Source organism: Plectropomus leopardus, chromosome 14 (genome assembly GCF_026936395.1).
Source record: "Plectropomus leopardus strain MGB_pleo_1.0 chromosome 14, ASM2693639v1, whole genome shotgun sequence".
NCBI classification, from domain to species: domain Eukaryota; kingdom Metazoa; phylum Chordata; class Actinopteri; order Perciformes; family Serranidae; genus Plectropomus; species Plectropomus leopardus.
In genome coordinates this window covers 20770853-20798008 of record NC_142189.1, presented here as the reverse complement: position 1 = coordinate 20798008, position 27156 = coordinate 20770853, and the positions used below count along the sequence as shown (strand labels likewise).

Genomic DNA, 27156 nt, shown 5'->3' with positions numbered 1-27156 from the left:
ATGTGGATGCTAGCCAGTGTTTCATGCAGTGGCCACAAAATGGCTCACTGGCCTTAACTCTGGGGGCCTTTGTTATATTAAACATGTCTGCTGGTCACATTAGGTCACTGAGTCATTAAAAAAAATAGGCCACAGCAGTATGTTTTTGTTACACAGAGGAGAGGATTCATAAAAGGACTGCATGGCTTTTGAGGTTGCTAAACCTGCAAAAATAAGACAAAAAGAAACTGCATAATTCTCCCACAAATGGTGAAATGCAATTGTGCTGCCATGCAAATAGCTTCTTGACTCTCCCATGCTATTTGCATATGTTTAAATTAGGTAAAATGGACACATTTGGTGCAAATGAGCCTAATTGCAGGATGTTTCTGCACAACCTTGCAATTTTGTCCAATCAGAGTATGTTTAGCTTATCACAAATTTGACTATTTAAAACTAAATCTAATTTCATTGTAGGCTGCATGCAGAGTATTGATGATCACATGACTGACATAACCTAATAACATTTAACATCAATGGGTTTGACAACAGAGTGGAGCTGTTTCAGTGTTAGTGTGATATTGTGGAAGTGTTGAACGGCTCAGTGTTGGTTTTTGGATGCTGCTGCTCAGTTAGTTCCTGCTAACTGGGCATAAAGAGCAGGAGGCGTCTTTCAGCGCTGCACTGAACATCAACAACAGTCAATGACTGGCCGTTGCTGTTCATTTGCCCTTGCAATTAAATTGAAAATTGAAAATCAGGCTAATGCATTTAGCTGCAACACTTTATGGACATGTTTCCACTGTAATATCATTAGTGCAGTGTTGTCTGTGAATCTAACCTTGAGACGGGGCAGATAGTGGTTGCAAATAAAGCACAATTCATGGTGCTATCAGCAGTCACAATCCATTCTTTATAAATTTGCCATTGAGTTATTGGGAAACTTAATGCAATCCTATCCAATTGCCCAATAATTCTATTTTCAGTCAAAGGTATAACTGAGGTATCGATTCAAATCTCTACAATATACTGCAGCAGATTTGTAGTTAGTGGTAGTGGAGTGTTGCATTGGACTGCATTACTGCAGGAATTTCCATTCACAATAGAGGAAGGAACACACTTTTCAGTATATTGCAGTATAGCTGACAGCACGAAGAACTAAAAAATCTGAGCTTCACACTGCTGTTGTAGATTTTATTAGATTATTGGTAACTATTAAGTGTAACTCCTTATACATTTTTCAATCTACCTTTCTAGAAATCGATCCTATTGACTGGAAAATATACTCCCCTGTGACAAAACGTCTTGTTAATGCCCCTTGTCTACACATTGCAGAGGGACAGTGCTGTGATGAAAGGCAGCCAGCCATACTGACTCACCCCGAGATGGCTGGTGTTGCTCAGAACAGCACGCTCCTCTCTTTCTCTCTCCGCAAATCTGAAGTATAGTAAGAGCTCTGGCTGTGCCACGTGGACCCAGGCTACCTGCCAAGGCCTATCCACATGCCTTGCCACGAGCGCTCCCTGTGAGAGCTCGGGAGTAAACTGTTCGGAAGCTATGGCTGAGACTCCCTTGACTTCTCTCTTTCTCCTGTATTTCTTTCTCAATCTCTCAGACTGATGTTTTGAGCAGCTGTGACCTGTAGTCATGTGCCAAGTTCTGAGACAGAGGTGCTGTAACACAGATGTCTCCCATACATGTTATAAACCTACCTGCATGCTGACAGTGGGGCAAGCAAGATAATGCAAATAGTTTTGATCCTGCATCACTCGCTTTGCACAAAGACTAACTCTTTCACTGCTTCTGAAATCGGACCTCAAACCTCTCGAATGTCGCTCCATGAGAGACAATGCAAGGTTTGTATATCACCATTTTAAGAATGTCCAAGATATGAAATCTGTTTGTATCTGAGTTGTCTTTTCCTCCTCCAGAGGTCATGTTTTTACGTCAGTATTGTGGATCTGTATTAGATGACTTGGTGATTGCTGAACATTCCTGGAGTATTACAAGATTCACTTACGGGTCATCTGGACTTTATACTTTCTTTTTCTTTTTTCAGAACTGAGGGTGGTCTGGAGCAATCACTGCTGCGCAGATCAAAACCTCCTGGTGCATCCTACAATCAAAAGAGCCTGTTGAATGTGATGCTGGGTTAAAATATCCACACCACCTGTGTGTTCTCAGTATCTTAGTTCCAGAGAGCAATCAAAGCTCCAAAAATGTTTGATCTGTTTGACGTTTTCAGTGCTCGGGTTGTGGAAAAAAGTTTTGCATCTGTAATCCCTCAATATCATTGTAAATACTTCACAGTCTAAGGCTTTTCACTGGGGTTAAGAGACACTCACAGGGTCATCTCCACGCGGCATCACTTCGCTAATATAAGGTAATTTAAATGTTTGCCAAATAATGACACACACAAGATAAAGTGGAACAAAGAGCTTAAGAAGCAGACCATGTTAAATGTTTATCAGAAGCATCTGGTAGGAATAAAAACGTCCAAGCATGTTTTTTGCACTTCTTGTCCCAGAGTGACATATGCTGTGTTTTGTCAAACGCAGTATCTGACCTACATTTCAGCTGCTCAAAGTCTTGTACAATGCAGTGATGTTTTTCCAATGATGAGAGATAAATTATGGGACTGTGAACTTGTCAGTGCGATGCTTGAGAGAATAGTTTGTCAGCTAACAGCTAGTCTGGCTGCATCTGAAACCACATGTTGTTTCTACACTTCGTTCTTCATGCAAATTGAAGAAATGAGATATGACGTGGTAATTGGCTTAAAAGTGTGTTCAAACAGAAGACGTTGCAAGTTTTTGCCTCATATTAGGCTTGGGTTGTATCAAGGTATTACGGTATACAGAGATGCATTATTTAAGCAATGTATTGTAGTGCACAGCACGTCACACCAGAGGTCAGTCTCAGTCTGGAGCGGGCTGCTAAGCTGAGAAAGATGACAACTGCGATTGGCAATTAATGTTACAGGACAAGGGAAAAGGAAAATCTCAGACCCAGATGCACAAATTCTACTTACATATGGATATTGTAAACTTGGAGTAAGTGCGTACCTTTTTTTGAAATAGAAGAAACAGTGCACGTACCACAAAAATGGCACCGCTGTCTTACAAGGCGTGACATGACTTCACATTCTTTATTGACCTTATCTAAATCTCAGCAATAAAACGAATAAGAACGCTTCCCAAAATGTCAAACTATTCTATTAAAATCTGTTAATCTCTGCTGTGTGTTTAAATACAAAGAATAGTGGGTTGTGATGATATTCCAAATGCTTTAATGTTACTTATTTTGGATCACGGAGGAGATTGGTGAATATTTTAAGTACCGTTTATTGTTAGCAGATGATTTTGTGACTGCACAATCCACTATGGAGTGTCATAATGAGTGGAACAGTTGAAAGTTAGATCTCAACCATAACAGGGAAAACTCTCTCTAAACCACTTAACACAACTGCTTCTGTGGATAACACCAATGGGAGAGGCGTTTATAAGAAGACAATAAACTGGGTCTCATGAGAATTATAGGGTGGGGAAGGGTGTGGAGTGTATTCTTTTTAGCCAAGTTAACCTTGTGAAAAACACCAAGCATGCCACATGACAAACCTGACATCTCAGTTCTCACCATGCAGCTGTAAAGCCAGACTCCTGCAGAATATATGAAGCCACAACGGCTCCAAATATATTGGATTTTTCATAATAAAATGCACCTACATTCAAATGTTTTCATGCTAATTCACCATAAATAAAACCACAGTCATTCACTGGTGCTCGAGCCAAACTTAAGCTGCTGGTACAAAATAGTCATATCCTTTCCTGTTGTGAATTAACATATTTCCAATATTTTGGTAGGGACATGAACATCATATTCCAGAGAGGACAGTTTCTTCCCTAGCACAGAGGATAAGATGTCTTTTTCTGTGGTCATCACCATTAAAGAGAAACATATTGTTCTGTTAAATATTACACTGCCTTCTTTTTACTTTTCAGTTTAGATTTTACTTTGACACCATAATGCATTTTACATAAAAACGATCTGTATCACATTTCTGCCATCATGATATGTTTACATGAACTGGTAGCCTGACTTTCTATCAGAGGTGGGACCAAGTCATTGTTTGGCAAGTCATAACTAAGTCTCAAGTCTTTGCACTCAGGTGCCAAGTCAAGCCAGGAAAGTCCCGAGTCAAGTCCAAAGTCAAGACAAGTAAGTCCTGAGTCAAGTCCAAATCAAGACTAACAAGTCCTGAGTCATGTTTGAGGTCAGGTCCTAAGTCAAGACAGTCTCGTCCCAATCAAAGGTCAAAGTCAAGACAGTCAAGTACCAAGTTAACACTGACACGTCACATCCCAAGTCAAGACGGGCAAGTCACAAGTCAAGACTAAAGTGTGTCTAGTCAAGTCCATATTCCTTCGAGTTTCGAGTCCTAAACAAATTATAATGTGCTCTTCGCCGTATGTAATGCCATTTAAACAGATTAATCACTTATTAAATTTAATAGAAAATCAAAAATGTTTTTAATTCTTTAAGAATGAACTTTTTTTTTTTATTCTCTGGCAGTCAGTAATGTTAGTTCTTCATGTCTCTCTCCTGAACTTAATTAGATGCCGTCAGAGTGGTTCAAACAAAGTGGATCTGGGGAATTAAGTCTGACTTGCTGGAAATGAATAGCGTTAGAATAATAATAATAATGGCAGTTGATGCGGAAATAAAAGGAAATGAATTGATTCTTGGCACATTTTTTAAAAAACATATTTTTTAATTTGGAGGCTTGGGGAAAGGTACCAAGTATTTTCAAGTCAAAAGGCTCAAGTTCAAGTGAAGTCACGAGTCATTGGTGTTAAAACCCAAGTCGATTTGTAAGTCTTCTTTGATTATGTCGAATCTAAAATTACCTAATTTGTGACTGAGTCGAGTCCAAGTTGTGTGACTCAAGCCCACACCTCTGCTTTCTCTCATGACTTCTGACACAGCTTACACTTGATGATATAAAATAAGACCAAACCTACATTTTAGATGAACGTATCGTGACCAAAGCTTTTCCACAGCTGTTTAATTATATGACCCGAAGCAAATAAGATAAATTTGCAAACTATCTGCTGACCGCATTGTGCTGGTCAAAAGGGCGTTTTCTGCCCAAAACTCTGCTCTCTCACTTAACATTCACCATAGTTAAAATCATGGGTGCTCATCAGCAACCACACAATGTGACTAAGTGACCTCATCGTCTTACATCAAAATATAGCCGACCAATACACAACAAAAACACAGCTGGAGTTACTATGCAAACACAGAAGGAGCTGAAGGCCTGCTGATTTGGTACGGGATTCGGTCTAATCAAACACAATGGGACAGTGACTGAAAACCATTTTGTATAATACTATTTATTAATTTTCATTGTGACCACAAAAAAACCCATATTTGGGAAACCTCTGACACACACAAACGCTTGCACGCCCATGTCACCAAACACCCAACACCAGCTTATTCTCATGACAGAATCCCCCTCTGCTGGCTTCAAACTGTGGGTGGTGCAGGCATTACCACACAGTGGTACAGTAGGAGGGGTGTACTGTACATTACCCCTCTGTGCCAACACATGTTTTTAATGACAGAACAGCTATTTCAGCTGAAAGCCTGAGAAAACAGGAGAAAATGAAGAATGCAAAAGGAGCAATGCTGTCACAAGCACAATATTAACATCATCCAAGGAAAACACTGTTCAAACTGTGCTTTTAATTCCATTTAATCTAGATCATTAAATGAGGCTTTGTAGCAAGCTGACCTTTTCCCTATCATCAGAAAGCATCAAAAAAGAACCAGAGGCAAAGAAAACAAGGTTTTGTCTCATCAAGACTTTCTCTGTGACTCACCTTGTGATCACATGATGACTGATACAGTGCCTCTACAAATACTGATTCTGATTTCTGTTTCAGTGCAGTAAAACATGCACCTGCCATGAAAAGCTCCAGGAGTGAGTCCTACACCCCAGAGATGAGTTAGCATTTTAGCACTTTCCGTTCCCTCCTCTTAAAGTCAATAGGTTTTTGGGCTGGGTTTTGGTTAAAATAATGACCATAGTTAACACAAGCTCAAGAGACGTTGACTTAACTAACTTAGGATGTGACTAAATAAAATGTAGTATGTCCATAAAGACTGACAGTTCCCCAAATGGAAGAATCACACTTTTGGCGTTTGTTGAGGGAACCAGGGGAACGTTAACTTTTGCACTGGCTTACAAATACATTTCATCCCTGCAGCACTCTATCGCGCTGCCTCAGAGACATATGTGCTTTATCCTCTAAAACCTAGAATCCACAAATGACCACCTCCGATCAAGACATTTGTACAAAATGTACAAAGTATGCTTTCGTACATTTTTGTACAAAAACATATTTCTACAATTAGATGATTGGTTGCAATGTGTGGGTTTATTGGTCTTCCTATGCAGTATATGTTAGTCTTAACTGTATATATAGTAAGCCTTTCTGCATATGTATCTCCAAATGAAAGGGAAAGCCTTGTTCCTTTTCTGGAGCTGGCACGATGCTACCTCCACCAGCTCTGTAATTAGGTTCTGATGGGGGGGGTGATTCTCCTCTTTAGCATTATCTGTGCCAGGCCTCACGACTGCATACACTACCTTAGGCTCAAGCCAATGACCTGCTTAGCCAGAGAGGCTAGCACTAGGGTGAATGCACAGGAACGCACAGGCTGCCTTTTCCTCAGTATATCAATCACGACTTATTGGTAAAGGATGCCGCCAAGTTCTGAGATCACAGATTCAAGCCCTGACTGATCCTTTTTGAGTGAATGCTCACTGGGGAGAGGTGAATAATACCTCTGCATGTAAAACGTGACAGATCAGACATGGCCAGAAAACAAGAAACAACAGCAAACGTGGACATGTAGGCCTTGATTTATAATCATGGGGAAAAAAGGTTGTAGTGGTGTTGAAACAGAGATATGATGATCTCTTCTGTGTGTGTATTAGAGACTGCCCTGGAGTTATCAAGCAAACAAGCAGGTTCCTGACTTGATCTCCACATGGTTTCAGTTAGAAAATCTGACTGGTGCAAGCTACTGGCGAGAAGAAAGGTAACCGCAAAACAAAAGCATATTTACTTTTATGACCACCTTTAAGATTTACGGGTACTGATGTGGAGTGAATGACTGTCTCTGAAAGTGATTTATTGTCGGTGCAGTCTATCTGTAATATATGTCACACCAGTGAGACGGGATTAAGGTAGCGTGAGGAAACAGCTACTTTTGAAGCCATGCAGGTGTGAGGTTCCCTGACCTTTCATTTTTTTTATATTTTATGAAAGACTGCAAAGTTGTGAATTTTTAATTTTTCATCATCTGAAAGTGGATTGTCTGCTAATGGCTGCTTCAGAGACAGCTTTTTTCCTCTTTGTTTTTTTCATATTTTGCATAATTTGAAAAGAAATGTCTGCATTAGCCATTTCAGCACTAATGAAGAGCAGATGATGGATGGATGATGTGGAATTTTACTTTCCCCCAAACCCCTTTAACCAGGCAAGATGATGAAAGAGTGGGAAGAGAGGGAAAGAAGGTTACACAAATTAACAAGTCCAGCTGCCTAGTAATATCACAGTTTTATAACATTTGGCCAAAACATGCTTTTCACATCATGTGTGAGATTAGGACAGCATATTTGTGGGGTAACCAGTGGGGTAATATTCTGAGAAAAACAACAGTCCTGTCGCTGATCCAGTTATGTAACCAAGTACGTACTCAGCAGCTTTATTAAACCTAAAAAAATCATATTAGAAATCAAATAAGTCCAAAAAATAAACAAACCTTGACAGCCATAGGACACAAATCTTAGTCTGCTGGATGAAAGTCCTGTGCTTGATCCATTTGTACACCACAACTTCAAGTGGACTTAGTACATTTTTAAGCTTTTTCTCATAAATTTAAAACTTCGATTTTATAGAATATCAAAGTTTTTTATTGTAAATTTGAGATTTTGGTGTTGTGGTGAGTTTTTTTTTCTCGGAATATTACTCCCCTCCCCCAACTGAGTGTTTTTTTTCTTACCATTGTAGTAGGAGAGCACGAGGGATTAATGTTTTTGAAAATGACTTGAATGGTTAATCAAAATAGTTGGCCATTAATTCAGTTGATTGATTACAGCTTCAAAGTCACATCCCTTTGATTATATACCAAGACAGTAGAAATATTACTTACTTATCATCTAAACAGATAACTCGAGGGCACAACTTAATGACCTCAACTTCAAGTGTTAAACTTCATATCACTGCCATTTTGTTACATCAGATTAAAGACTGAGTAAATTTGCAGTGGGAAAGTGGGAAGTAATTAGCCCAGCAACATAAATATCCCGGACATTATGACATAGATTATGGGCTACTCCAGCACTTGGATTCAAGTACCGCAGTTTTTCCTTGTCTACATCCAGTAGCAGTAATAGAAAATGGCACCCTGGGTTCGCAAAACTGCATTGTAAAGTTTTTATGACTTCAAAAACACCATTTTCCACTGACAGTCTGGGGGAACGATGAGCATGCCATCTGGCCTTTAAAAAGTAGTGAGATAAGGTCCTGAGATAACTCACTGAGCTCACGTCTAGCAGAGGGCCCAAACCCGGATCAAGGCCTGGAAAATTTTAACTGTTATGAATATCTGTTAAGATGATTCTCTGCTGTCTGATTTGGTGTTGATGTGCAGATAATACTTAAAACCCAGACAATGTACATCATTTAAAGGATGAGCATTACGAGTTAATTTAAAGGGATTCTTTATTTTTGTACCTGCACCCTATTTTCCCGTGTTTTTGTGTCTAAGTGACTAATGGAGACAACAATTTTTTAAGTTGGTCCAGTATTGAGAGAGACCATCAATTATCGTCAGTTTACATCTGCTAAAAGTGCTTGCTTTTGCCACTGACAAACTCAGATTGTTATTATAATTGTCTAACAAAATTACGGTAAGGATCCTACAAAGAATAGAAAAGTTTTTCATCATCTTTCGCTGATCCAGTCTGTTCGTTAGTGTGTGAAAAAAAAGGTCTCACTCAAGGGGAAGTCTCATTCTGAAATCTTGCAGATTTTTCCACATTGTCGAAATCAGCTAAATATTTTGCCATGACACTGAAAATCTTTTAGATAACACTTAGCTATGCTTTCTGTATTCCTACACAACAAACTCTTCCTAGCATTAGTAACTATTCAATGAATGGTAATGAAAAACACTTTATTTCTCTGTAGGGTCCTTTCCGTAATGTAGTCAGACATTTATAATAACAGTCTGTCAGAAGCAAAAACAAGCCCTTTAAAAGACATAAATTGATTGTCCACATTATCCACAGGGATCACACTGAAGCCTGTCTGTTTTGCAGCTGCGACTGCAGCAATCTCTCACAATACTGAACTAACTTAAATAATTGTGTCTCCATTAGTCACAAAAACATGGGAAAATAGAGTCCAGGTTGAAAAATACCTAAGCTTCCCTTAAATTCAAAATGTATTAAATGAGAAAATGCATAAAATCAAAAATAAAAATAGAGCTTAAATGACCAAAATAATTCTAAGGTATGAAAACGAGAAATACATAAAATACTGTTAATACTGAAATCTATCAGACTTGCCATTGCACATGTGGAAAATAATAATCATGATAATAAAACAAAAGCTAAAATCTTTACATTAAACTTTACAAGGAGCACATAATGCACAAGAAGTTCTATATGAAAACGTGGAAAAGTGGATGGAAAAGTGAGGCAACCCTCAGCTCCAAATTACAGCAGCTTACACAATACCGTTTTTCCCCTCTTACGAATCAGGGAGTGACTCCCTGAGGGTCAATAACAAAAGTTTTTACAAGAAGTTGCCATCAATGCCATACTGAGCTGATCTTGTAATAAGACTCAATCACATCGCCTCAGTGCAGTCCTGAATGGTGTCTTAGGGAGTTAACGGCTCTATGTTAAACCATAGAATGTGGACAGTGGTGCTGTTGGATACATACCTGGGACACGCTCAGGTTGGTGTATGAGCTTTGCACTGACAGAAATTCTTCAACAGGAAGGAGAAGGCAGATTTTGGAGTCAATGTCAGTCAGCTGCTCCAGGTCAGATGGCTCTGGGGTGTAACCCTGGCCTGTCAGGACTGACACAGTCCACATGTCCTCCTGGAAGAGAATCATTTTTGAAATAAGTCATGACACACAGGCTTATAGGTCTTCTTCAGTTAGTGGCACCCTTAATTGGGGACTGGTGAACATTAGTGATCTATTGCTTATTTTGCAACTTTGCGACAGTGATGCCTGAGATAGGGAAGATGTACAAGTCTGACTCTCCCACTCGGTATTCACTTCTGGATGGTGAACAGGGTTCTCATCACTCTTCTAGTCAAATGCCAAAACTTTGACAATTGCCTCCTCCCCACGGTGACGTTTTTCTCTAATGAACTCTTCTTATGTCCTATGGGAGACAGTGGGTGGGTGGTGAGCTCATCACAGCCCAGTGTTGAGATAAGATCTTGCAGTAAGGCTTTCATGCCAAAGAAGATCACAATTCCACAGAGAACACAGCTGTGACCTCTGAGAGGGGAGCAGAAGAAAATTGGCAGGAAAAAACAGCAAACTCAGGGGTCTATCAGCTAGGTGGAGCGCCACACAGAGCCAAAATATTACAAACGATTTCAACAAATTATTATGACAAAGATTCCTGTTTCGTATTTGCAGATTTCTCCGATGGAGCTTATGTTTTAACCAGTGCAGTGGTTTACTTGCAGAACACCTTCACACGAGACTCCAAACAGTTTATTGTGTGCACATGCACATCTTTTAAACATTGCATGAGCATGTGAGCTGTTAAAAAGACAGAACACAAAACTGTCCAGGACAGAATGATAAAATCCTGTAACCTATAGGACACAGGACCTCATAGACAAGATATCAAACACTGTCACAGGTAGATTAGGCTGTGCCTGACAAGTCAGCTGACTGAATCCTGTTGAGTCATTATTTTTAAGGGGAGTATGGGATGAAAGGGAACCTCACCCAGTTTAAAAATTCATACACTGTATTCCTATGGCCTAACACAGTCAAAAAATATTGGTAAAATAACTAACTTTCTCCCAAACACAAACTATAGAGCTAAAACACAGATTTTTTTTTAATGTAATGGGGCAATGAGTCTGGAGCTGCTCCACATTCACTGATTTGGGATAATGTAGTAGATGACACTGAGAGCAGCCAGGGGAATGTTCTGAGGATATTGGGACATTTTCTGTTACAGAATTGGAAACACTGCAATAAAATAAAGTTTGTTTAGGTTTAAAGAAAAGAAAACAAACATTCTGTGGGTCCATAAAATCAGGCTCCTATTTATTGTCTATGGAGCAGCTCCAGACTTCATACCGTGTGACATCACAAGTTTGAGACTTATGTCTTTCTGGCTTTGAGAGAGAGAGTCATGTTCACAAATACTGACTGAACTTTCTGAGGCCATGGAAATATCATATTGGAATTATTAACTGAGGCGCTGTTCCCTTTTTAAAAAAGTAAGCATTGTGCTTTTGCCTTTCTCTTTGTAAATGTATATTTTACAACAGTGATCGCTTTGCCCACGGGGCACTACAGCCCTGCACAATTGAGGTGTATAAAAGGGCATTTCTAGAAGTTCAGGACATTTTGGGCTTATGCTGTGCTCAAATGCGGCAGTGTTTTCCATGTTCATGGGAGAAGTCCATATGATCGCCCCCCTCTTGTGGTATTCATGACCTCGTAAGTGGAAGTTTTCTGAGCTCCAAGTTCACAACTTTGTGTATATGACTTTTCATGTTGTAAAAACAAGATTACAAGTTCCATTTCAGCGCAGCATTAGCCCTAGCTTCTGCTGGGGGGCCCGGAGGATCTTCTGCTGGCACTTTTTTTTTTAATATGTCAAAGTCTATTTTAATGCACTCTGGGGTGTTATTTAAATTCAAAGTACAAAACAAATCTTAGAGTATATCAATTTATTTTCATTGTGAATTAGAAAATGGCCCCTATCATGGGCCATATTACTATTTTATGCTGTTGCATATCAAAGAAAAAAAATGGTAGGCCTATTGATCTATCTCCTGCTAATTGGCTGCTGGCTGTAGAGTTACTGTACACACATAAGATCGAGATCAATCTTCACATCAACTCTCAACAAGAAATCAAATAAGTGTATTACATATGTCAAACTTTTCCTTTAAATAAAGCAAGAGATTACGTTCACGGTTGCAGCACCAAAATGTTCTACGATTACTGACTGCTGCTGATTTACTGCCTCGGGTTACCAGAACTACACAGAACTGTGCGACTTGTTAGGACGAGAGTCAATAACATTTTAAAAAAGTGTGTGAGGCAAACAGGGAGCAGCAGCTTGTGATTGATGTGACCCAGGGGACTCTGCCAAGAAATGAGACAAATCCTCAGAAGTAAAGATGCATCACGGCCAATGTCCTGGTGACATAAATAATGTGTTCGCTCCGTTTTGACCATTCATAATAGCATGTCTCAGAATAACAGGAAGTCTTCCTCCGGCCAATAAAAAAACCCAGAGCATCTGTGCTCCCCTCAGTTTGGTATCTGCCACCACAATTACTGCAGTATTGTTCTAAAAGTCAAGGCAAACATCATAAATAGAGCAGCAAGACATGAAAAAAAAAACCTCTGGCAAGCCATCTACGGATGCAGAGCTGTCGGGGTCAAGCTAAATGGAACCGTATGTGAAAGGTAAGTATGTTCCCTCTCGCTTCCCAACAGGCCTCAGCCCATCTGACTTGAAACCAGCTGCCAAAAGGGCTATTAAAGTAAATTAAAAGTTAAAATAAAAAACATTTGAAGTTTGGATGGTGTAGGTGAGTTCACAGTGAAAGTGTTTACTGCTCCAGGTGGCATCGCATCTCACATGAATCCTCAGAAAACAAGAGACCTCTGCTGTGTAGCTATATGAAAGATCCCGGCATCTGAATTTCGCAGAAACACCACAAAGGGAATTGTTATGAAAACCTGGTAACAAAATGAATCCATAACATGCAGCATTCCATGTGAACTGCATATGGCACTTGACATCTGGTTCCTAATCTGAAGTGCTTTGAGGAGTCAGTATCTTCTGCCCAGAGGCCGTCTGAGCTGCCAAGCAGTCATCAAAACATGGATGTCTGACCAATGTTACTCTGTGTGCTGTTCTGAGGGCCAACGTCTGGTCGACAAAAAGGCCAAGTGTTAGATAATGACACAAATTCCAACAAATAAGATTGTCGAAGAAGCATTAAATTAACACTGACATTGTTTTAACCCTTTGAAACCTGAGCTACTTGGCTTGATGGATTTATAAAAAAAAAAAACATGGGAAGAAGGCAATGAGCAACAAAAAAAGAATTAACACAAAAATTAGCCAGAAATTGGTAAAAAGTATAATAAAATTACCTGAAAATAAAAGAAAAAAAATAAAGTTTAAAAAAAAGAAGGAACTCATCTGGAAGAAGTGCTTAAAAAATATGTAATATAATTTTAAATATGTAATCTTGATCATTATAAATATAGTTTTATCCTAGCTTTTTTTCTTTTTTCATCAGACATTTTCCCTAGCTTTTCACTGGCAATTTGTGAAACATTCTTACCACATTGCTCATGAACTCATCATCTCAAAGGGTTAAAAGCCTGTGGCTAAACGCTGGAAGCTATATATAGTCTCTATAATTAATAAACGTAGTATGTTTTCAATGTAGAAAATATTAGATCAAAACATTGGTGACAGAGGCAGTGAATGCGGATCATGTGCTGCTCCCCATAAGAATTGTGGACATGAGGGGGAAGTATTAAGGAACTTGAAAAAGAGACTCGTCCGACAGCATATGTTGTCTGTTAGGGCTTCATGTCAGCCTACCTCGCTGTCTGCGCCTCTGGCACTGTCCTCTTCCTCTCCGTCTACTTCTCGGAGGAGCTCAGCCAGGCGCTCTTTCTCTGCCTGAGTCAAAAGCACGTGTTCCCCCACACCACTTACTAGCTATTGAATTTGTTAAAAAAAAAAAAAAAAAGACAGAGAAAATGAAAATTATTACTTGCATAACATTTTTATTCTTTTCACTGGTGCTCTGCTTGGCTTAAATATGTCTTTCTCCTGAACTACACTTAAATATTTTCCTCACTGGAAAAACAACCAGGCTTGCTCTAATGTGAGATACCCCAGGACTGCATTTTGCCCGACGTGAACTTTGACATACCTCAATGTTTCTCTTGACAAAGTCCTTCTGTTTTTTCTTGCCTTTGGAAGCTCCACAGTGGCTGCCTTCAAACTGCCCCTCACCAGTCTCCTCGTGGCCCAGTTCAAATGATTCTGTCAAGCTGTCTGCTCTCTTTTCACCTGTCAGGTAAGCCACACTTTCACAAGATTCCAGAAGGTAAACATTTAACACGTGAGTCAAAGGTCAATCCTCTAAAAAATAACCTTAGCCAAATCTGATAAAAATCACAGAATTTCTATTGGAGTCATTTTTCAACCATATGTTCTTTTTCCATCATCTGATCCACACAATGTAAGAGTTTTCTGCCAAAACAATCCTGAGGGGATAGTTAATTTTTTTTACGTAGGATTGTATGGGGTACTTATCCCTAGTCAGTATACTACATATAGTAGACATCAGTTAGCATGCCCCCAGGTTGGAGAAGCAGACTGGAGTCCAACACACAAGATAAGCAATGTGCTGCTGTGAATCTGAGTCAGCAACCAGATGTATTTTAGCCACCTAAAAAAAGCCATTAAAAACAATCAGTATCAGTTTAGGTTTTTTGCTATATTGTAAGTATTTTCTGCTTTACCTTTCTGTCAGACAGCCCATTTCAACGAAGAGGACACTAATGGCTTCAGTTCCCCCTGCTCTTGTCAAAGCCACCCCACTCCATTGAGAAAAACTGTAATTTTGACTGGCTGAACACTGAAGCTTTTAGTCTACAGCTTCCTCGATCAGTTAATTTGTTTGTGTTAATGTGTAATTTTGAGAATTGTAGATCCAAACTAACTCTTTTAAATGCTAATGTCACACAATAACACAAACAACATAACTGATCGAGGCAGCGGTAGACCAGCAGCTCCTGTGCTGAGCAATGTTAAATCAACTGTCTATGGATAAGTACCCCATACAAACCCATTTCAAAAAATCTGAACAATCCCTTTAAAATTCGAACTGTAAAAATTAAACAACTCTACTTGTGGGTGAGAATACCGTGCTTTAACTTCTTTTTTGGGGGGGTGGGGGTGGTCAAGAATTAATGAGCTGCACAGCAGGTATACTGTTATACATTCACTTCTGGAAAATTGTGTTAGTGCACTACTGTCTGCACTAGTTTTACTATTAAGGCAGGGGAAAGTTCCCTTAGCTCATGGCGCCATCAAATGCTCAATCTAAGCAGTACAACTATGAACGTAGTTGTAAAGATCCACGATTGTAAAATGGAGATGTCTGTGCTGCATATTCTGTCATTTTCAATTTTCTCTAACTGATTGAAGTGGGACCAGATCATTGTTTTTGCAAGTCACAAGTAAGTCTCAAGTCAAACACAGGCACAAAGTCTTTGCACTCAAGTCCCAAGTCCGAAACTGCAAGTCATATTGCACGCTTCACCAGATGTAATTTAAACCATTTTTTTAAAACTAAGTTTACAAAAATTATGACTGCTTTTTGGATTTGTATTTTTTGCTGAAAAGAAATGAAAGTTGTTGCTTTTCTGTCTTTTCTGACCCACGTTTTGCATACTGCAAGTCATTTTTTGTTGACCACTGAGTAATTTTTGTATGCAAACAAAATTTTCAAACAAAATCTTTGGAGCCAGGGGGGAGGTATTAAATATTTTCTAGTCAAAAGGCTCAAGTCCAAGTGAATTCATGAGCTGTTGGTGTTTAAGTCCAAGTCAATTTGCAACTCCTTTTATATTTTATCAGGTCTAAGGTCATCAAATTTGTGACTTGAGTCTGATTCAAGACACCTCCTCTAACTCACCTTGCTCCAGGTACTGGCTGTCTCTGTTGGGCTCAAGGTCAAGAACTTGAGTTTCAAACACAGGCACAAAGTCATCTTCCTCCTCCTCTGTCACTTTAAGATAAAAAAAGACATATTTAAGATGTCTCACAGTGACTGTGTGTATTGTTGCTGATGTTACCAATGCTTACCAGTGGGTGCCTCCAGAGCCAAAAACAACCTTGTGTTCATGGCTTCTCTGGCACATTCGGAGCGACCCTCAGGCTTATTCTGCTGCAGAAAAATACACAGTTTAACAACACACTGCATGTGACAAGAGTGATCAACAGTCAAAACCAGTACTGGTCTTGTGAGCTGGTAATGAAAGTGGAATGAATACAAAGGTTGCGTCTACCAGGAGCTCTTGCCAGAGTTTTGCTTGAAGTTCTTTCCTTTGACGCTTCGCTTCTCTTTCGATGCAGATTTTTGCAGACAGTATTTCATCAAGTCTTCTCATTTCCTCAATGGCTCTCTTTAGTTTGTAATCTTCCCTTTCGTCATCAGTAACTTCAGCGTGACACTGACCTAAATGATGTACAAACATTACATAGAGTGTGGGGTGACTTAACAGGGAACCCCAACTAAATTAAGAATTTCAATATGATATTTCCGTGGTCTAGGAAAGTTCAATAAATATTGGTGAACATGAGCTACTCTCTCTCAAAGTAGAAACCAGAGACATAAGTCTCAATCTTGTGATGTCATGTAGGGTATAAAGCTTGCGCTGCTCCATAGACGATGAATAGGAGCCTGATTTTATGGACCCACAGTATGTTTCTTTTTTTTTTTATTCCCAACCAAGCTTTATTCTATTATAGAGTTTTCAATTATGAAACAGAAAATGTACCCATTCAGTCTGAACATTCCCCTGACTGCTCTGTGTCATCTACAACATCTTTATCAGTAGACTATATTGTCTATTGAGCAATTTCAGACTTTATAAACTACATCACAAATTTGAGTTTTAACGCTCTTGCCTATACACACACGCGCACACACACACACACACACACACACACACACACACACACACACACACATATATCAGTTGAAAGCACAGAGTCTGCTTATGTAGGCCTTTGCAGAGTTGTTCATATGAACTAATATTCTTGGACTGTCCTAGACATTAGGTATAACCTGGACTTAGTTCCCCTTTAATTAAGTATTGACCACCCTAAAGGTGAGTGTATCAGCCATAAACACTAGCTATCCTACACCATCAGAACACCTGCCACCAACCCCAGCAAGCCTAACACACACATTTTTGTCCACCTGGAACCCTGTGATGTACATAATACATTATATAAGTGATGACGTGTAATTACACACAGCCCATCATGAGCCTATTAAACATACTATCTGGAACCATATTCAGGAACTAACTTCGCTTTCTAATTACTTGTAGCCTAGTTTTTCGATTTGTTGTTGTTGTTGTTGTTGTTGTTATTATTATTCATTTATTTATTTTAAATTTTTTTTTTCCTTTAGGTTGGAATGCACTGGGAATAGGGAGACTGGGGAATGAATTGGGAATTGTATATTTGTTCTATTTTTATTTTTAATGGAGGGGGTGGGGGCATTGTTTTTCTTCTGTCTTACCTCTACCTTATTTCTAATTTTAAGAAAAGGGTTCAGAACTCTTACCATTGTCAGGACCTTTGGCTGATGAGTTAATGCCAGTTTCATCGGAGCTGCTCTTGATCTATGGGAATGTATTCATTTTTTAAGTTATTAAAAAAAAAAAAAATTAAATGTAAGCACATAATCTGTTGTAATGTTAATGCATAGTGTGTAATTCAGTAGTTACCCGAATATCAGCAGCATCTTTGGTCAAAACAACAAGAGAGTTGTTTCGTGGAGTTGTTGGACCAATTCTGTCACCGTGAGGCAGAGACACGCTCGACACTCGGCTGCCTGTCTGCTCACTCGATGCGGGCCGAGAAATGTCATCCAAACCACCTCTGATGATTTCCATACTGCGATTTTCGTAAACTGTATTTCAAGAAGAAAAACAAAAAAGTATTTGCTACTGTTATAATGCTCTCACTTACATAAAACCGTTTGTCAACAGAAACTCTCCACAGTTTGTCCGCCCATTTTTTGGTAACTACGGACGCAAACAGCCCCGGATGTTGTAACTATGGAAGGCAGCTCAGCTGATGCATCAATCGGTGCAGCTAGCTAGCGTAGCGGGCAACAAGCTAGCTAGCGGTTAGCGAAAACAATACCGCCCGGCTCGCTAAATCATATTATCGTCGTTTCGTTTGTATCGTTTAAAACTTCAATGTACACGAAATATTTTTTATAAATGTCTACAGCGTGAAAACTCGAGGGTGGGGATTCGAGGCCGTGTTTTTGTGGTAGGTAAAGCTAACCAACGAGCCATTTTCATGTTTGGCTAGCAAGCTAGGATGGCTAATATTGATTATTCCAGGTATCAAGCCCCACAATAAAAACTAGATATGGTGTCGTCTGACTGATATTAAGTCACTACAGGTGGTAGCACAGTTGCTGGCTGGCTATAATCAATATTTTACACTCGTTATGTAAGTGTGATATATTTTGTTTTGGCCTTGTAATGTTTTCAAACGCGGCGAACAAGGAGGCAGTGAAAATGGGTGTGTGGCCGCTGAGACAGAACCATTCGGAACCAGAGTTATATTTTATATATGGGAGATATCATTATTAGTAGTCATTGCTTCGCTGCAGTAATAAATGACATTTATTTGAGAAACTGGGATTGGTCTCTAAAGAACGCCAGCTTGCTAAATGATTACACCATTATTGCTGTTTTTTCTCAGCCCTGTCATTGTGCCACTGTACCATAATCACACCCATTTCGCTGGCAGCTATCCAAGCTCTGCAGAGTACCTGCGCCAGGCAGGTGACAGCATGTGGCCATGCCATGGGCGATTGCTTTTACTTAATGATATATGTTTTTTTTACCCACTGTAATATTTTTCTTTTTTTTCTGGTTAAATCAGGTTGACTTGACTTTGCAGGGGAAGATGTGCAATGGGTCAATATCCAAAGCCTTTTGGTTCCACGCCTCAGCCACCAAACAATCCTTCTTGTTTCTGCTGGTACTGACTGCAGTGTCTACTGTGCAAGGGTCAGGTAAGAGACAACATTTATGCTTGAATGCCCAGACAACACGAAGCATTTTGCATTACTTATTAATCTTTCTTTTCTTTACTGATGAAACAATATGTAACTTTGTCTAAATGCAGACCAAATGTCAGGGCATCCTGACAAGGACACAATGTTTTGATTGTTTGACCGCTTCATCAACTGCTTGCAAACATTGATTTCAACATATGCCAGTTCATCATCAGTAGTTGTGCAGCCCTGTTAAAACACCCTTATACTTAGCTGATATAATATATCGCTCATTAACATGTTGTTCTTAGTGTATTTAACTAATGAAATATCTAATGTGACAACAGCATAAAATGAACTGCTCTTGAAACTTTAGAGTTGTGGAATACATTAAAAGCAACAGCACAGTAAAAAGTTGTTTTCCACAAGTGCATGTCATGTCTAGCTATGAATATGTCACTAAAAAATGCTGCAAAGGCAGTGCCAGACAGTTTCTACTACCACAGAGGAACAATAATAATAATAATGGTAATGATAATAATAATATAACAAACCAGTGGTTTACAATTGGTGGGTCGTGGCCCAAGAGTGTGTTATGGGTCCATTTTGAATGGACCACAATTGCCTTGTGAACATGTCAAGTTAAAAAAAAACACTTTATTTTGAAATAACAGTGAATTTATGGCACAAAACTTGTATTTTTAACAGCCATTACTGTTTATTCATGCAGTATGTTTTATTTATTTGCATTGTGAGCCAACGTTGTGTTTACATTTTGTAAAAATTAAGTTAAAAAAGTGGTGACTTATCTAATTAAGTTAACCTTTAACCAATGACCAATGAGAAATCTGGACCCTGGGGCTGGATCAGTTTGGAACCACTGTAATAAACTTTATTGATAGAGCGCTTTTCAAAGCCAAGTTACAAAGGGCTTTACATGGTTGATCCCAGATTTAAAACAATGTAGGATTTAGGCAAAAAATAGGTAATTTCAACAAATACAAAGAAGGAGGAACTCCAACAGTAAAGATGACTACCGCCAATAAAATGGATAAGCAAAGCAGGCAACAAACTGCCCTGAATTTTGCACTGAGGTAAAAAACAAAACAAAACAAAAAAACAGTGAAAAAGTAGTTGATGACTGATAAGGGTTATCTCTGACTGAAATGTTGCTATTAAAATCAAGGGAGCCAATTAACTGTGTGAATTGTTTTTCTAATAAAGACAAAACTTAGGCATTTTTTTCCAGTTCTGATCACACAGTTGTTTTTTATTCTGAGCTGCAGTGATGGTATGAGCTTGTAAAATCAGTCCCACTGTCAGCTATCGCTCTTTTTTGCGTGTGATCTGATTCATCAGTGGTCAGGGTTTTTGCAGGTTGTGATCTGATCTGATTTATTGTGCTCCGGAGCAGCAGAGGATCATGATCTGATCCTCTGATCGGACACTGAACAGTGAGAGAGTATCTGGGTGGAAATGGTTTATTGTTCAGCTTACTGGCTGATGGCCAGCACTTATGGAAAACCCTGCAAAATAAATCATTCATCTTACTTATGTGCAACCAGATGACATAGGTGTTGCAACCCCATCAGACAAAAGTAATTTAATTCCAATGGTTTTAGAATTGCATCATAGATGAACCAGTAGCTTCACAAACAGCCATGCTGGTTCAGTCCATTAGTTACAGTTCCAATAGGGAAAGGCAAGATTAAGGACAGCAAAAGTGCTGATACTGGCCTGATTAAGTAGATTAGATATCTGTCATGACATGGCCAGTTCACATGAAATAAAGTTTGTTTGCTTGTTGCTCTGGGTGCCCGTTAACACTTTACTCCATGGCTGCAGAGCCTACTGCAAAGCCTTTCTAGTGCAGATGTTAACCCCCCCCGACCATTCTCTGTCTCTATTACTGGTGGCTTCATTGGGTAACATGTTTAAAACCAGGCTCAAAATATTTGTTCTCTCAATTCTACTGAAAACCTAAGCAGTTTCACAGAATTTCTGCTTCTTTGGTCTTCTCTTCCCAGGATGTGTGAGGCCGTACATGGTCCAGAACAGCTGGGTAAACCTCACAGAGACCAACAGGGGCTCATTCCCTGTTGGCACAGTACTGCAGTACAGCTGTGACCCTGGTTACCTGCCAGACGGACCTAGCATCCTCACTTGTACCACACTTGGACTTTGGACCTCTGATCCTCCTCATTGTATACGCAGTGGTGGTAAGATATTTTTGTCCACTGCTGTTTTTTCTGATCTGTAGTAAAAAGTAAAAAGTAAAGTAATGAGGAGTGACTGTGTTGAGAGCTGCAGTTAAAAATCATTCTTTCATGAATAAAAACATTTGTATGTTCTGTTATTATTTAGTCTCTGTATGGATTTTAACAAATTTTGCTTACAGACAAACTTTTAAAAAAGAATGCACTTTTACAATTGGACTGGGACTTAATATGTTGTGATTTATTTTCTTCCTTTAGCATGTCTACCCCTCTCCAAACCTGAAAATGGGGGGTTCACCTGCCACCCATCCCCCTGCCGAATGTTTGCTCATGGCACTGTGATTGAGTTCTTCTGTGATGAGGGCTTTATTCTCAGTGGAGACTATAACTACCTGACCTGTCAGGATGGACAGTGGGACGGCCCCATGCAGATCAATTGTGTGAGCCAAGGTTCGTCAGTCCTCAAACTATTTATTAATCTAACAATCTGTCAGTACATGGATCGTAAAAACAATGCCCCAAAAGTTAGATCTTGTGGATAACTCAGTTCACTTAGTGACTTAATACTATAAGCAGTGCCTTATCTGTTTTCCCTGTGAAGTAATTTGTAACATAAATGTGCAATGCTACCAAATACTCTGCATATATTGTTAACTTTCTTTTTACTTGTTGTCCCTTTTTGAAGGTTGTATAAGACCCTCTACAGTGCAGCATGGCTCAACTAATCTGACAGACACCAACAGGAGCTTGTTTCCTGTGGGCACAGTACTGCAGTACAGCTGTGACCCTGGTTACCTGCCAGCCGGACCCAGCATCCTCAGCTGCACCACACTGGGACACTGGTCCTCCGAACCTCCTCGGTGTATACACACTGATGGTAAAGACAAACCTCCTCATAGTACTGTCTGCATTTGTGACCCTCTTTAAGGCGGATATAAAATGTGTTGTAATCTGAATGAACAGATAGTATTTGCTTTTGGTATATTTTGAGATTTTTTTTTATTAATGGATTTCTGTTCCATTTTTCAAACCTACTTTTCAGTTTTCTGTTTCTGTTTTAACTGTCATCTGTATTTTTAAAATCTAAAGTGTGTTTGCAATAATAACTTTAATCAACATGTTGAAGTGTTCCTGTAAATTCAGTCAGAAGCCCCTTTTACACTGCCAGTTCAAGGCAGAAGTATTACGCCACCTCGCCACTCTGCTGCCTCAATGTTCTGTATAAAAGGTACAATTGCGGAATGGGGGGAGAGATTTGTGAAAGGTTAATTCGGCCAATGTGATGTTTTGACAGCGTGTATTGTGTGCAACCCACTGTAGAAGATTTTAAAAGCAGCAAGAGGCAGTTAGCTAGCTCAAAGAAGAAGAACAGTAGCCATAAATGTCCACAAAGTGGGAAAACAGTGAGATTCGGGAGCTCCTTTCCCTCTGCAGAGGATGAGCTCAGCAGCCATATAACAAGGACCGTAAATGAATGTTATTTCCATGTTATGCCATTGTTATTGTTGATAAAGTGCTGCAGGTGAGTATATCGTGTCACACTAGAGGCAGAGGCTGTTGTGTTCAACTTCATGCCTCTTATGTCTCTGCGATGCCACCATGCTATCTAAAATCACTAACTAGAGCGCCATGATGCCGTCGTTTTTTGGTTTTGTGTAAAAAAGGCAATGGCTGCCTAAAGAAGGGTCATTGTAGTGGCCCTATAGTGGGATCTCTGTATAAAAAGGGCACATTTTGGGGCCAAAGATGCATTTGTAGTTTCAGATCAAATCATTTCTAATCAACATGTAGCAACTGTGACAACAAAAAATGGACATATTATGACAAGCATGTTTCCCAATTTGTACAACACTCAGAATTTCCATTGATGGAGACAAAGCAAGTTTTTATACTAAACCGATACACCAAAATGAGAACATTTTTATGTAAAGGTATTTTCTTTTTAAATTATTATTTAATTTCTTTGTTCTTTTTTACTTTCTTACCTATTAAACTCTGGTTTTCTTTTTTCCTTTGTAAAGCATTTATTAAGATTTTTTAAAGGCTATCCAAACTAAGCCTGTGTTTGTTATTTAAAATTAATTACGGCTATTATTGACTGCGTTTTCACCTTTGTCCCCATTTTAAGGTTGTATAAGACCCTCTACAGTGCAGCATGGCTCAACTAATCTGACAGAAACCAACAGGAGCTCGTTCCCTGTTGGCACAGTATTGGAATACCGCTGTGACCCTGGTTACCTGCCAGATGGACCCAATATCCTCACCTGCTCCACACTGGGACACTGGTCCTCTCAACCTCCTCGCTGTATACGCAGTGACGGTAAAGACAAACCTCCACAAAATGTTTGGTTGTTTTCCATTGTGTGAGCCAGGGGGAGCATGTGAACAATATAGACACAAAAAAATGCCAAAATATGGAGAGACAATATTTTTCCATTTGCATTTTACTTTCATGATCTTGTACACAAAATGCAAAAAATAAGAGGCACGAAAAAGACTTGGAGAACACTGCATGTCATTTTTGTACTGTAATATGTGAAGTTACACACAGACGAGATTCAAGCCAGTTTAGCACAGATAACTTAGTGAAAAAATATGCAGCACTGGAGTTGACGAATTACTGTTTTCCTTTCTTTCCTTGGAAAGTATGCCAGCCTCCATTTCAGCCAGAGAACGGGGGCTATACCTGTCATCCCGCCCCATGCCAAAGACTTTCTCATGGCACTGTGATTGAATATTTCTGTGATGAAGGCTATGTTCTGAAGGGAGACTATAAATACCTTACCTGCCAGTATGGAGAGTGGGACAGCCAAATGAAGCTCAGCTGCCTCATGGAGCAAGGTAAAGAAAAATAGATGACACATTTGGATGAGTGGATAAATAATTACATTAAGTTCCGTACGCATTACTGTGTCATCTGTTATCTTTCTCACAGACCGCGATCCAACTTTACCATTAGGGATGCCCGCCTTGTCCATAGTTGCATCCACAGCCAGCTCAGTGGCCCTAATCCTGCTCCTGGTGGTGCTGTTTGTGCTTCTGCAGCCAAAACTGAAGTCCCTGCATCGGTGAGTCTGCCCTTAAAATTCTCGAGGCCCTCTAGTCGTTGAAAGTAACAAATTGAGAGATTTTAACTTTCTCCTCGTCCTCCACTATTAGACGGGATCAGGGTGTGTCCGGCCAGCCTGTGTCAATCATGGTGGAAGGAGTCCAGGTGACCCTGCCCTCATATGAGGAGGCTGTGAATGCCAGTGGAGCCTCAGCTCTCAGCTCTGAGTCGCGAGTCCAGATAGTGCTGTCTGAGGGTCAGCATGCCCCAGCGCCAGAGGCTGGCCCCTCTAGGCCTTCATCCCTCAAACAACAGCAGTCAGAGATGGCTGTGGTCCACCCTGTGCCACCGTCCTCGTCCTCTTCATCACCGTCACCCTCATCCTCTAATTGGGCTCTGGAGCATGCAGGGGCTGCAGCTCCATCATCCTCACAAAGAAGGCCGTCTGCAGGCAGCGACCAATACAGCATGTCTCTGGACTCTGAGATGGACTACTCCGATGGTAAAGCCCTCTTCAAACACACTTTTCACTAGGGGTGGGTGATATTTTAAATGTGCTCGATGTATGGTGGCTTGTTCCACGTGGGATATATAAAATGACTACATTATGAACATCAAGTACACATTTTCATGTAATTTTTTAAGCCACTGGCACGAGAGTAGATTCTGCATTTCTGTTCTCGCTCTCTTCTATGGCTCTCTCCCGTGCCGCTGTAATCCTTTGACTTTTAGTGATATTATGACAGACAAGGCATGTGTTTTTGTATCTACAGGGCCCCAGACAGTGACTATTTAGTCACATTTTGCAACCATAGAGCACCAGTACAACTTTGAAATGTTCATAAAATACTAACTGGAGGGCTGTTAGTTTGTTTCCAGCTTACAGCGTATAAATTTTGATCTTTAATGCCATAACAGTTTAATTTAATGCTAACGGTACTGTTGACTGAAAGCTGCAAGTTCACTGCAACAGCATCAACACTTCCAATCTCAGACGAACTGGGTACTTCAAAGTAAAAGCACAGCAGTGTATTTCATTGTATGTATTTCACTGCATTTCATTCTAATAACACTTCATTTAACTTTATTGCAACAGGCCTGTATTTACCATTATTATTATAGTATTTTATTTATCACAGTAACTACATTATTTATCTATATTGTAACTGCAGTTCATTTAATGTTTTTGTATTTCAATAGTCTGTAGTAGTTTAGAGTTTTTAAAATATTGAGATATATATTGTGAATTGCGATATTATATAAATTTTATAAAAATATAAAAATATTGTGATATTATTTTTAAGCCATATCAGCCAGCCCTACTTTTTACTTCCTTAAATCCCCCCTCTGTACTGATGCAAATGTTTGTCTGTTATTTACAGATATGCCATTGTTGAAGGAGGCCTGAACAATGCAGCAGCCTTAGGACTTTGCCACTGACCTGTCCTGGTGAGTGGGATGCCTCATGTGAGTTTGTCAACACAGCTGTCAACACAGACGAGGCCAACTTAAGAGGCTCTGAGTGAAGCTGTGGGTTACTCAGAACAGTTCCTCGGTCCATCCCCAAAGGAGAGCAGAGAAGGGATTCACATGTACATACATGCTTACATTTTTATAGGAATTCCTACACTATGTATGTATGTCCAATGTCTGAAGCTCCGTTTGAAAATTGTAGAGCAAAACCAGAAAGGAACAGGCACCTCTTGAAGGAGTGTCTCTTAAAGGCTGTTGAAAAAAATACTGATGAGTTTCAGTTGAATGAGCAAAGTTACATTTTGGGAGCTAAAAAATCTCTTCAGTGTCTTGTTTACTGTTACTTTTAACCACAAATCACATCATTTAAGATGCACATCAACAAAGATGCATGAAGGCCAGGTGATCTAGATTGTTGTCCAAGTCATGCACACGTAACAGCGTCGTCGTCAAAGATTTTTTGTGATTATAAGTCATTTTTTATGGTGTTATTAATCATGACTCACAACATTTCCCATGTCACTGTACAGTTTAAGGTTGCGTATTCACCAAAAGTTAATTCTGCTTTGTTTTTCACTGGATTGTGGACAAACGCTTTGAGAGACTTGTTGTTTCAGGCCTGCACTTGACACATTTCACCCCTGCGAAGCATTAAGATGTACTCTCTTCATACTCATACCCTTGCCCCCAATGGCCTTAGCTTTACACTTCTATGCACAGGTATCTATAACATGTAAAATAAGGAATTTTAAAAATGAATGTTCGTGAAATGCCTCCACTGCTTAGTGATGCCATGTGTGGCTTTGTCAGACACATCACTTGTACACCAGAAAATATTATCTTCTTAATTTATTCAGGCTGCTTGGAAATTCCTGTTTTTACGTGCAAACAGGAAACTAAGATGTGTGTTTAATTTATTTGTGTCCAAAACGCTGTTGACCAGCCATGGTTTCTTTTGATGTCTCTACAGCTCTTGGAAACTTTAAAAATAGTAGGACTTTGCCGCTTCAGTTTTGATTCTACTGCAGGCACGTGTTTATATGTGACACTGTAAACGTGGTTGGGAAGCTCCAAAACTAAACGAGTAAGTGTACAGATTAGTGTAATGTCAGTGCATTTTGTTTGACTGTCCATTGAATTTACTTTTGGACTGAGGAATGGAGTTTTTTGTTTTTGTGAAGATGGTATTTTAATATATGTAAAAAGTTTTAAGTTAAGTTTACTATGTATATACCATACGGCCATTTTGATTAAATATATGAGGTGTTCAAATTGCCTGTATCCTTCA

The 27156-nt window shown here is 39.5% G+C and overlaps 2 protein-coding genes across 3 annotated transcripts in view; one reads left to right on the top strand and one right to left on the bottom strand.

Moving 5' to 3' along the window:
• The window catches only part of fsip1 (fibrous sheath interacting protein 1), a 38640-nt gene extending 20505 nt beyond the window's left edge, over nt 1–18135 (bottom strand). Inside the window, exons 1-8 of the mRNA XM_042500789.2 lie at nt 17839–18135; nt 17676–17733; nt 16387–16556; nt 16184–16265; nt 16014–16106; nt 14241–14380; nt 13904–14023; nt 10006–10167 (exon numbers count right to left, since the gene is read on the bottom strand). Coding sequence (XP_042356723.2) covers nt 10006–10167; nt 13904–14023; nt 14241–14380; nt 16014–16106; nt 16184–16265; nt 16387–16556; nt 17676–17733; nt 17839–18006 — 993 coding nt within the window. The 5' untranslated portion in view covers nt 18007–18135. The remainder of the gene's footprint in view (nt 1–10005; nt 10168–13903; nt 14024–14240; nt 14381–16013; nt 16107–16183; nt 16266–16386; nt 16557–17675; nt 17734–17838) is intronic.
• Nucleotides 18136–18216: 81 nt separating this feature from the next.
• Nucleotides 18217–27140, top strand: LOC121953868 (sushi domain-containing protein 4-like). Of its 2 annotated transcripts, none has more exons than XM_042501119.2 (10): nt 18217–18391; nt 19034–19148; nt 21158–21349; nt 21605–21796; nt 22032–22223; nt 23475–23666; nt 23993–24187; nt 24282–24414; nt 24506–24897; nt 25778–27140. In XM_042501119.2, the coding sequence occupies exons 2-10, from the start codon at nt 19040–19042 to the stop codon at nt 25801–25803; spliced, it is 1623 nt and encodes a 540-aa protein (XP_042357053.1). In that variant the 5' UTR covers nt 18217–18391; nt 19034–19039; the 3' UTR covers nt 25804–27140. The 2 variants fall into 2 exon arrangements, with proteins under 2 accessions (XP_042357053.1, XP_042357052.1); XM_042501118.2 differs by having other exon boundaries at nt 19016–19148.
• Nucleotides 27141–27156: the final 16 nt, after the last annotated feature.

Coding starts and splice junctions, on each gene's coding strand:
- LOC121953868 (XM_042501119.2), top strand. CDS start 19,040: ATGTGCAATGGGTCAATATCCAAAGCCTTTTGGTTCCACGCCTCAGCC. Junction 24,188..24,281: donor CAGCTGCCTCATGGAGCAAG/GTAAAGAAAAAT, acceptor TCTTTCTCACAG/ACCGCGATCCAACTTTACCA. Junction 24,898..25,777: donor TGAGATGGACTACTCCGATG/GTAAAGCCCTCT, acceptor TGTTATTTACAG/ATATGCCATTGTTGAAGGAG.